General features: G+C 36.0%; 1 protein-coding gene and 1 pseudogene across 1 annotated transcript in view; both read left to right on the top strand.

The window, feature by feature from the left end:
• LOC136069816 (L-type lectin-domain containing receptor kinase SIT2-like) overlaps positions 1-771 on the top strand; it is a 9,295-nt gene extending 8,524 nt beyond the window's left edge. Inside the window, exon 4 of the mRNA XM_065778802.1 lies at positions 7-771. Coding sequence (XP_065634874.1) covers positions 7-689 — 683 coding nt within the window. The 3' untranslated portion in view covers positions 690-771. The remainder of the gene's footprint in view (positions 1-6) is intronic.
• Positions 772-9,624: 8,853 nt separating this feature from the next.
• On the top strand, positions 9,625-11,661 carry LOC112031500 (L-type lectin-domain containing receptor kinase SIT2-like; annotated as a pseudogene).
• The last annotated feature ends 503 nt before the right edge of the window (positions 11,662-12,164 follow it).

Here is a 12,164-nt window from a genome sequence, read left to right as displayed (position 1 = left end):
TCTTATATAGCAATGAAAAACCAAACCTTAGCTGGTTTCAACGATTTCGAATCATCAAAGGTGTAGCATCTGGCCTTCTTTACCTCCATGAAGAATGGGAACAGGTTGTTCTACACAGAGATGTAAAAGCAAGCAATGTTCTATTAGATGCTGAATTGAATGGAAGGCTAGGTGATTTTGGCCTTGCCAGATTATATGACCACGGTACGAATCCCCAAACCACCCATGTGGTTGGAACTGTAGGTTATTTGGCTCCAGAGATTATTAGAACAAGAAGGGCAACCACTTGCACTGATGTGTTTTCTTTTGGGGCTTTCATGCTTGAGGTGGCATGTGGAAGGCGACCTGTAGGGCTACAAGGACTGACCGAAGACATAATTTTGGTTGACTGGGTGTTTGAGTGCTGGAGAAGAGGAGCTATCCTTGATGCTAGTGATCCTAGATTGGAAGGTAATTATGTGGTGGAGGAAATAGAATTGGTTTTGAAATTAGGCCTGCTTTGCTCACACTCAGTGCCAACAGCTAGGCCTAGCATGAGGCAAGTGATGCAATTTTTGGATGGCAATGCCAATCTACCAGAATTACCAGATGGAAGTACTTTTTTTGGTACATTTAAAGGTAATGAAGAGCATGATTTCTTATTGTCGTTTCCTTCATCATCTGGCAAGGGTTCTGCTGCTTCCTTGTAATTTGGGCAATACTCCACTCTTTAATATGTCCTGTCACATGTAATGGTTAGCCACACACACAAAAGAATTTTATTTTTTGATCTTTTTCCAAGCAACCAAACAACAATGGTCAAATAAAAGAAGCATGACAGAAACCAAAAAAACAAAAGTAGAATTAAACACCAACTTTAGCAAAAGAATAAATAACCAAAAAAAAACATTAGACCATTGCATAGTTGATTATAGTTATAACAATAACACATGATTACATACATTTATAAACAGTTTACTCAATACGAATTGTTAAGCCATGCCATCTAGGTAACACTTCCATTTAAGTTCTCATCTCCAAGCTCCTTTAAAATTCAGTGATTACCTTTGCTTCTTACCTTTTTTTATTCACTTATCAGCACCACCATGGAGTGTCTACAAAACTACTTTGTAGCAGAGCTTCTCTAGTTCTCCAAAACCTTTTACATATTGCTTACCATCTCCAAACTTCTGGATATGTTTCTAATTGGCTTCTTTTTTTTGCCAAGTTTTTGTTGAAGACCCTGATCATCAAGAGAAAAATACAATATAAACAAAAAGAGAGAGAGAGAGAGATTTGACAGGAATAAAAGTCAGAGGAGAAAAGCTCCTATCTTCCTTCTCGATACAAAGCAACACCACATTACTTGACACACAAAATTTAGCAATGGTGGAGAGAAATATGCGTCATAGAGCCTCCAGATTTGTTGATTTTCCTTGAACAAAAATAAAGTGTAAATATTCAGTACGACATGTTAATGCATACATGTTACAAATTTAAAAAAAATTACATTTTAATCAAAACAGAAAGTTCTGCTTGTAAAGTGGAAGCAAATTAATATTCATAGTTTTACTTGTCTAAAACAAATCCCAAATTGTGAGCTTCTTGAATAGATAAGAAAGCCATGTACAATTACAGGCAAGCTCTATAAAAAAGAAGTAAGCATGATTATAGTAATACGTATAGAAATTGTTTTTGTGTGAAAACTAAATTAAGAATTAGTAAACTAAAAAGGGTACTGTGTCAAATTTTATATCAAGTCCAAATAAATAAAAAATAAACTAAAAATTTAAGGTGGAAGAATAAAGCATACAATTGATCATCCTTCAATGTTTGTAATCTTAAATATCTGTACGGGCCTTCATCAGTTATTGACCTACTAAATATCAAGAAGAAAGTAATATAACTTAATATAGACTTAATAACTTAATATAACTTAATGCAGGAGCAACGTTTATTTCATGTCAGCTGGGCAGAGCAACATGCTTTCATCCCCTTGAGAACAATTTTAACAAACAATACAAGCATCACTCTAATAAAAATTTAATGAATCTCATGATAGTCTTGAATGTCATAACACTAAGAAAGATAAAAAGTAACTAAAAATACCTGATGGAACTCTTAATTGCATCCAAAATCAAAGTTTTCCTGTGAAACCATCAAGCATATCGATTTGGTCAAAAATCGGTTCTACTTGTACATTAGTCTGCAAATAACAACCATTAAAAATAATCCGAAGAAAAAAAAAAAAATCAAATCTAGTCTGAATACTGAAATTTAATTGAAACCATAATTATCAATCTAATCACCGTCAATTTTGATTTCAAAATTTTTGGTTTTTGTTTTTTCCTCCCCCCTTAAAATTCAACAAGAACAAACCTTATACGCTAAGATAGCTAAGTTAATTGAAATTCAAATACTTGCAATCTTCAAGATAATAAACAGTGAACAGTAATAAATATACCAATAATGATCTGAACACTCTCCTCATAGCGCATTCTAAAGAAAGATTATTAATAGGATCAACATTTCCATGAACTATTAAGGTTCTAATGATTAAGGCCATGAATTCAGATTGCAACTTGTTTCATAAGACAATAACAAAGGAAACAGCATTAGAAATCCTACAAACCCCCCATAAAAAGCCAATTCAAAAGTTCTAAAGTTTTCAACATCTATATTCTCAGAGATTCAAAAATAAACAAAAAAGCCAATACCCTAAAAAACCCCCCCTCTAGCTTTCTAAGTAAACCTTTTACAAACAGAAAGTGCAGATCATGAACCCAATATCAATACAAAGTCAGAAACAAAAACCCAATAAAAGAACTCAATAACCCATAACAAATAGACAAACCCAGACCTCAAAACAACCCATTTATCCTCTAAGAAACCTTTCAAAAAACAGCTTGTCTACATATATTCAACAATCATCACCATATAATTAAAGTCACAAAAAAATAATGAAAAACCCAAATTCTTGACAAACCCAAATCTACCTTTCGAGAACAGACTGAGTATCGACGGTCTTAGAAGGAGGGTTTGGGTGCTTCGGCGCCACAGTCACATCAGTGTACCCAGTAATGGTCGCCATAGGTATTTCTCGAAAAGCAGAGAGACAGAGACAGAGAAAAGAGGAAAAAGAAAAAGAAAGGGAGAAGGAGCCGTTGGCTGTTTTGGGCTGGATATGGATGTTTAAACAAGTGTAGGTTAGGATGGCCTTTTTTGAATTTAGAATAAAGGGTCCTTTGGGTCCTAAATAAAAAATAAAAAACTAACGGGCCGGAAATTTCCATAAAAAAATTAAACTAATGGGTCGAATAGCATTACCCGGCCCAACCTTCTTCTTTTCTAAATAACTAATGGACCTTGGATTTTTTAAAAACTTCTTAAAAATTAATAAAAAAAGGATCAACCTTTCCATGAATTATTAAGAACCTTCAAGTTTATGAATTTTTTTGATGGAATTCAAGTTTAATGGGGGAAGCGCTAAACGTTTACGTGAGAATGGTTGAATTAAATTAGCGGGATTTAATTCCAAGGGAGCTGGCAATTGAAAGGAATAAATGTTCTGAAAGGAATAATACCTTTACCCTTATGAAACAAAGGAATAAATGTGTTCTCTATTGACCTAAAATGTTCAAATTAATGTACCAATTATGATAAAATTAAATAATTAAAAAACATACCCAAAAATGTAAATATTTGTGGCGGGCAAAAATAAGACAGACAAATTTTTACTTTACACAATTAGTTTATAGAGATGGGATGCCATTCAACCTTTGTTACCCTTGTTTAAATTAGTTAAACTTGAAATGAAAGGATAAGTACTAGGAATGAGTATGAGACAAGCAAATTGATTAACAATAGTCTCAAATTACTTAAATTATGCTCCTCGGGATTGGTTCAAGGTATAGATTTACACTTGTTCTTGTATTACAATAGTGTTACTTTCTTTAGATGTTAAGGGCCAAAATTTCACAAGAAAGCCCATTTCATGAAAAGTAAGGAAAGGCCATGGGCCTTAACAAAAGGAGGCCCAATTCATGAAGTTAAAAAGGACCATGAAGGACCAAAGTCCCAAAAAGAAGGAAAAAGAAAGAAATAATAAAGAAAAAAAGAAGAGGATCTTGGTTAGAGGACATGCAACAAGGATCTCGAGCCAGGCCAGAGGATATGCAGCAAGAAGAATCAACATCAAGGCCATATGTATGTTCAAATTTCCAGCAAAAAAAGCCATTAAAAATCCAGCAAAAAACCAGGTATTATCTTTGTAACTCATGGTCCAAGCCCGTGGGATCCCGAATAGATAGTAAGGGAGGAATGGTTTGATCGGTAGGGGAGTGATTTCTGGTGAAAGGAGAATCCCGAAGGTTTCCATTGGTTCATATATTTGCTTGGAATGCATGAACCAATGAAAAAACTCAGTTCCCTCATGTGCATGACACCTCCTCATAATTTCCTCTCAATTGTCATTTTCAACAAAGCTGTTACAGTATACTGAGTAGCCCACCCATTCCTCTGACTTTCTAAGAAGGAATATTTTATTTATAGCTAAAGCCAAATGCCCCTTTTGAGTTATAATTGCCTAAATAAGCTAAACTTCTGCCAAATGCACATTTTTAGGTGCCAAAGGACATGGTTTTACCTAGCAGACATGGGGTGTCCTTGCCCGTGGTACCAAACCAGGTTTACTATAAAAAGAACGCTAAGGCATAACAGAAAGAGGGATTAGGAAGGGAGAAAAATGGGGATTCAGGGGAAGATTTTAGAGGTTTAAAACATATATTCTTAGAGCTTTAAAACCCTAACAAGGAAGAGAAAGAAAGAAACAAAATAAGAGAGCCAAGGTGGAGGAATTTGTCCCATATCCTTGAGATCATTCAAAATATCACTTAGCCTCCAAAGAAACATATGCCAAAACATGCATGTATCAGATATCATTCTCTCCCACAAAAATCCTCCTCACCTAACTATCTTGGAAGACAATGCTCAAAAGCCACTTGGATTTGAGTTCCAAATCCCACAAGTCTTGTGCAAAAGCACTAAGTTTGTGAGAATTGGGTTCAGGATTCTCGTGGCTGAATTATTCTCATGAAATTCATTTACATATATGTATATGTATTAAAATGTATATCCTAGTCTAAGAAACTAACAATTATTTAAAGATATGTATATTGTGTGTGTGTTCTTATGCAAGACATATAGAGGTAAAGGGAAATGACAAAACTCTATTGCATAATAAGCACGAAGAAAGATCGTATAGTTCAGAGAATCAGCATTTTGGGTTCTTACAGGCCTAGTACCCCTGGGAATCACGACAGTTCGTCCAGGGTACCACGACAAATACCCCGGGGTACCATTATAGTACACTCGAGGTACCAAGTGAAGGAACTCTTTTAAATGTTTATACAATAAAAGATAAGCCTTAAATACTCTATTTCAATCTCTTTCTCATTGTGAATATTATGAATATTTATTTTACTTATTTCGTAAGAGTAAATGGTCATTTTACGATACTAAAACACATGTAATGGTATTTTATTGCTTAGGAGGAATCGCATTTTTGCCTTGAGGAGATTTATGTGACTTGCGCAAAATTTGGTTCGTAATCGACCCCCATTTAGCTGCAATGAACCAAGCCCAGTTCACCAAAAAACAAGTATTTGGCCCGGGATCCTTGTCTCTATTTGGGCCTGTGTGCTAAGAAAAAAAGCACTCTCACAGATGTTTCATCCCCTCTTCACAGAGGTCTTTTTGGCTTATATAGTCACCTAGGTTGTATCTTGGTCTTCCATTTGGAGGGCTAGGGTTCATTTCTCTTGATACTTGTCCCATCAAGGTCTTACTAGAAGGTTTCTACACCAGGCTGTGAATTGTGATAACACTGTTTAGGAGTTATTTCCTCATTAATGCGGCCAGTTAAGTGGGTTCAGAGCATTAAATGTGGAGGTGATGGAGACTTTATCTATATTCTCCCCTTTCTTGGTTTGAGACCAACTTCCCCTCTCTTCCTCAGTTTGTGTCCAATGGTTTTCAGCATTGGACTTTGGTCCTTCAGAGGATGCGTCAGTATCCTTAGGGTCCTCGGGCATTCTAGTTTCCTTGGGCTTGTGGTTGTGTTATCGTATTTGCCCCAAGGATTCTTTGATAGTGTTTTTGAAGTGTGTTATTTTGGCATTGATCTCTTCTCATTCACTCTTGTCCTCGGCTTCTCATCCTCCCACAATATTGTTGCTGATCATATGAGTATGAAATTTAAACTTTTTATTCCATTAATTATAAATACATTATATTGTACTAAAAAATAATGCAAACTTGAAACACTTTCAAATTGCTTATTTGTTATAGATAGCCTATTTATACATATAAAATACTCCATTACAAAATATTTTCATTTTCCTGCGCATCGCACAAGTCTGTGAATAGTATGTATAATTTTAGTAGTCTTCTATATCTTATTTCAGTGTTACCTTGAGATTTTGAACACAATGAAGGCACAAATGGTTGATTTATTTATTTATTTATTTTTCTTTTTGGGGAAGGAGCATCAAATCCTTAATATTCAAAACCTTCATTTTCTTTTACTCATCGTATGGAGAAACATACAGTAGAACTGTAGAAGTACAAGACCACTGCCTGTAAAATCTAAACTAAAATGACCTGCAAATTTTCAACTGAATTGCCAGTCTTGAAACGTTATTGACTTATTTCTACAAAAGATTCACTTTAAAAGCAATGTAATCTATTTTCAGATGCCACTGTCCAAATAAATTTCTTGTGAAGAATATGTTTTGACTGCTTCTAATAGATCAAATTGAAATAAGAGTTTGATCTGAACCATTGAAGTAACAAATAGTTGCTCACAGATGCCTATAGCCTGAAAAAAAGCAACCTTCCCAAGATCTTGTATGCACAAAGTATCTTTCACATAGAAAATTTTAATTTATAGAATTTTCTTTTGTTCATTTCAAGCGATGCGAAAGTCCTATACACTTTTCTAAAATGGTGTGCTAAGGAATAGTAGAGATATCATTCCGTCCTTTGTGTGTATAAATTCAAGAAGGGATTAAAACAACCATTTTTCCTGCTCGGCTGTTCATACTGACCATGTGTGGATTAAGAGAAATATATATAGATAGCATAAGACAAAAACTTTGTGGACAAAAACATTGGATGTGAATTTTGACAAAATCATCATTAAATTACACTTTCTTCTTATATTCTCCATGCTCGCAAAATTTCATAAAAAATCAAAGATCAATAACTATATATGTCATCAATCAAATGTTTAATAAATTTCAAGTTTTTATAGTCTAAAATTATGCATATAAAATAAGTTTATGAATCGAATAGTAAATAACATTCGATAGATACGAAATTTATCATGTATGTTCAGAACATAAAGAACATGCAATCTAACGGTTGCATTTTCAAAATATGTAATCATATTAATTTTTTTAGTACGAGTTGTAGTCATTAGCTACAACCAAGTTTATAACTAAACTTTGTTTAAAAAAGAATATTTCTTCTATTACTTTTTGTTTGTTTGTGTTCATTGTTTATGAAAAACTGCACATTCAATCTTTCTAGTTTTGAATGAAATGTTATTCATAAAAAAAAAAAGTTTGAGAGATAATATCTTAGGAGATTCTGTTTGGGATCTTAATATAACATATATGAATACCATTCAAACCAAAAGTTTAAGTTTATGAGTTTGGGCAAATTATATCTATGATATATCTAACAACAAAAGCCTTACAATTAATTTTTCAGGCCTTCTATTGTGCCATCTCATCTAAACACATCATACACTTTTTTTATTCCTTTATATTTTCTCTCTATTTTTTATTTGAATAAATTAAATATAGATAATATAAATTGTTCAGTTCACCACCTCAAATTCATATTTTCAAACTCAATTACTTTGTGAAAGTCACCATGTCATAGAAGGGGGTTGATTAAGTAGTATTTTAAAAAGTCTTTTTTTTTCCTCCAATGAAAAAAATTTCATTTAATAGGAACCCATTCTCTAAACTTGCAATGGCACTGGCACACCTTGAAGGATCATTGCTCTTTAACATATTCAGGTCCAAGAGACTTAAAAGAATGGTCTCTCTCTCTCTGAGTGTGTATGTATCATCAAAAGTGCATTGCATACGCACCCGTGTTAAGTTCATAAGTCATAACACGAACAGATTAAACTATTAGAAAGGAGAAATTTGCAGAAAAGATCTACAGTAGCAAAATTTCTACCAGAAATCAGTAGTGCAGACGCAACTGTGATGAAAAATAGAGCACTAGTTATGATAAAATTCAGAAATACTTCTCTTTATTGAGATTGGCAGCAATACAGATTAATAAGTCCTGCCATTTTCAGACAGCATGTAAATAACCAAGCATCTAGAAGCCTAGACGTTGCTTAGAGTCAATTCTGACAGCAACCATGACTGCTCCTAGCAGCGGTGTCAAAGTTTGTTGCTGATTGAAAGATTAGAGTTCTACCAAACATTACAAACATGATTACATCTCATTGACCAATTGACGGAATATAAAGAATTTAAGCTAGCTGAAGAAATAGAGAATTTGACACTCTTATCTACTTTCTGACTAAATTATTTGGTTAGCCCACGACTATGGCAACATACATACTGATGTTTAACTTGGGGAAAGAAGAAGACTCATTTCTCTGAGTCCGAGACTTTTAAAATAACCAAAAGCCTTCTCTTCACAAAAATGAGCGTTTTCCAACTTTTCCCAATGGCTACAATCCTTCGATCACTTCACTTTCTGATAATTCTCTATGTTTCCAATATTCCTCTGGCCTTTGCTCAAAATGAAAACCAATTTATCTACAATGGCTTCCTTCAAGCCAAGCTGCATCTTAATGGATCTGCTAAAATTACCAGCAATGGCCTACTGCTGCTAACCAATACTGTAAACATTCATACCCGCAAGTTGGTCACGCTTTCTTCCAATTTCCTTTAAAATTCAACACAACTTCCTCAGGTTTAAGTCCATCTCTCTCATTTTCTACAAACTTTGTATTTGCCATTGTTCCACAAGTGCCAAATGTTGGAGGTCACGGCATGGCCTTCACCATCAGTCCATCAAGTGACTTCACCAACGTTGTAGGAAATCAGTATCTAGGACTCTTCAATTCTTCAAATGAAGGCCTTACTTCAAACCACATTTTGGCCATTGAGCCCCTAATGAGGGGTATTTCGATCCATTCTCATAAAAGTCCAAATATAGTCCTTGCGCTAGTAGGACTCTAGAGATCTTGTATACTTGGTAAAAATCTTCCGCATAATGAGGAGACTTGTTCATCACGTTTAGGATTCTATAAGAAGAGTCCTATAAGGAAAAGACTTCCGCGCCAAGGAAGGGATGTCAACCTTGAGCCACTATAAAAGCCCCAATACCCTCACAAGCCAAGGTACGCATAATGAACCCTCTCTAGCACTCTAGAGCTGTGAGCATCCTTTCTAACTTGACCTTCGGAGGGTACTTGGCCAGCACCACACCGGTGCTCTCTGTTAGGTCCTATTTTCTTTGTGCAGGTGTTGTTGTGAGAGTACGAGCATTGTGTAACTCATTGTTGATATTTTCGGCATCATCAGGTACAATTCTTGTAATTCTGTATGTTTCCAATATTCACATGGCCGTTGCTCAAAATGAAAACCAATTCATCTACAATGGCTTCCTTCAAGCCAAGCTGCATCTTGATGGATCTGCTAAAATTACCAGCAATGGCCTACTGCTGCTAACCAATACCGTAAACATTTCATACCCGCAAGTTGGTCACGCTTTCTTCCAATTTCCTTTAAAATTCAACACAACTTTCGCAGGTTTAAGTCCATCTCTCTCATTTTCTACAAACTTTGTATTTGCCATTGTTCCACAAGTGCCAAATGTTGGAGGTTACGGCATGGCCTTCACCATCAGTCCATCAAGTAACTTCACCAACGTTGTAGGAAATCAGTATCTAGGACTCTTCAATTCTTCAAGTGAAGGCCTTACTTTAAACCACATTTTGGCCATCGAGCTTGACACTGTTCTGAATCCGGAATTCGGAGATATTGATAAAAATCATGTGGGAATCGATGTGAATAGCATGAACTCAACTGATTCAGCTTCTGCAATGTATTTTTCCAATAAAGAAGGGAAGAATATAAGCTTGGAGCTCACAAGTGGGAATCCAATGCATCTTTGGATAGACTATGATGAGGCAGAAAAGTTACTGAGTGTAACACTAGCCTCGAATGGAATCCCAAAACCAAACCAGCCTCTCATGTCGAAGTCCATTGATCTATCTCAATATCTCTTGGAATCTATGTATGTTGGTTTCTCTGCAGCAACTGGTACACTTGTTCCAAGTAACTGCTACGTTCTAGGATGGAGCTTTAACAAAAGTGGACAAGCACATAGCCTTGATGTTTCGAAGCTTCCTTCACTTCCTCGACAAAGGAAAGAGATATCAGGACTAATGATCATGGTTTTGCTCATAGCAGTAGCACTTGTGCTGATAACAATCACTGGAACTGCTTACAATTCAAGGAGGAAGAAATTTGAAGAAATACGTGAAGACTGGGAAAAGGAGTACGGTCCTCAGAGGTTCACCTATAAGAATCTCTACAAGGCAACCAAAGGTTTCTCAGACAAAGAGCTTCTTGGAGCAGGAGGTTTTGGAAAGGTTTATAGAGGAACACTTCCTTCTTCCAATACACAAATTGCAGTCAAGAAAGTCTCCCATGATTCCAAACAAGGGATGAAAGAATTTGTGGCTGAGATAATTAGCCTGGGAAGGCTGAGGCACAGAAACTTGGTCCAGCTCCTGGGATATTGCCGGCGAAGAGGAGAACTCCTCTTGGTCTATGATTATATGCCCAACGGAAGCCTTGACAAGTTCTTATATAGCAATGAAAAGCCAAACCTTAATTGGATTCAACGGTTTCGAATCCTGAAAGGAGTAGCTTCTGGCCTTCTCTACCTCCATGAAGAGTGGGAACAGGTTGTTTTACACAGAGACGTAAAAGCAAGTAATGTTCTATTAGATGCTGAATTAAATGGAAGGCTAGGAGATTTTGGCCTTGCCAGATTACATGACCACGGTACCAATCCTCAAACCACCCATGTGGTTGGGACAGTGGGTTATTTGGCTCCAGAGCTTACTAGAACAGGAAGGGCAACCAGCTTTTGGGCTTTCATGCTTGAGGTGCTGTGAAGGAGGCCTGTAGAGCAAGAAGGACTTACTGAAGAGGTAATATTGGTTGACTGGGTGTTTGAGTGCTGGAGAAAAGGATCTATCCTTGATGCAAGTGATCCTCGATTAGAAGGAATTATGTGGTGGAGGAAATGACGTTGGTTTTGAAACTGGGCCTGCCTTGCTCACAATCAATGCCAACATCTAGGCCTAGTATGAGGCAAGTGACGCAGTTTTTTGATGGCAATCTAATCTGCCAGAATTACCAAATGAAGGTGGTGTTTTGTACTTTTAAAGGTCATGAAGCGTTTGATTTCTTATTGTCGATTCCGTCAACTCTGGCAAGGGTTCTGCTGCTTACTTGTCTAGCATTGATCAATCCTCGANGCTTACTAGAACAAGAAGGGCAACCACTTGCACTGATGTGTTTGCTTTTGGGGCTTTCATGCTTGAGGTGGCTTGTGGAAGGAGGCCTGTAGAGCAAGAAGGACTTACTGAAGAGGTTGCGGTCGCTAAATTAGTTGTGTATCATGCAATTTTTAGAATAGACTTTGGATCAATGCTTGGGATAGTTGGGACCAATTCAACCAGTGGCAAATTGAAAACTTACTGATTGCTTGGGGTTGTAGAAGTGAAAATAGAAACTTTTGAAGCATATGTTGTATATAGTCTCGTTTGCTTAATATAGAAACTGCAGTTAGTTTTTAGTCTACTTATCCTCTACTTTGTACCACGATAAGATTAGTTCTATTGTTGTAAGCTGTATAGATCAGTATTTATGCAGTGTATTGCAGACATCGGATTAGGCGTCTCTTTAAATTTTAGAATACTGAAAGTCCACAGCCTGTGATTGCTCTCCTTTAAGAAGGCATCATCCATAAATAAATAATTAAGTAATTGTCTATTATTAAATTAATGGTTAAGGTGAAAACATAAGCAGGATTTCCATAATGTGAAATCTAATGTTAAGGTGAAAACTTTA

The sequence above is a fragment of the Quercus suber genome, unplaced genomic scaffold (genome assembly GCF_002906115.3).
Source record: "Quercus suber isolate HL8 unplaced genomic scaffold, Cork oak 2.0 scaffold_191, whole genome shotgun sequence".
Classification (NCBI taxonomy): domain Eukaryota; kingdom Viridiplantae; phylum Streptophyta; class Magnoliopsida; order Fagales; family Fagaceae; genus Quercus; species Quercus suber.
The sequence above is the reverse complement of the archived record's forward strand: the minus strand, read 5'-3'. Positions and strand labels throughout refer to the sequence as shown.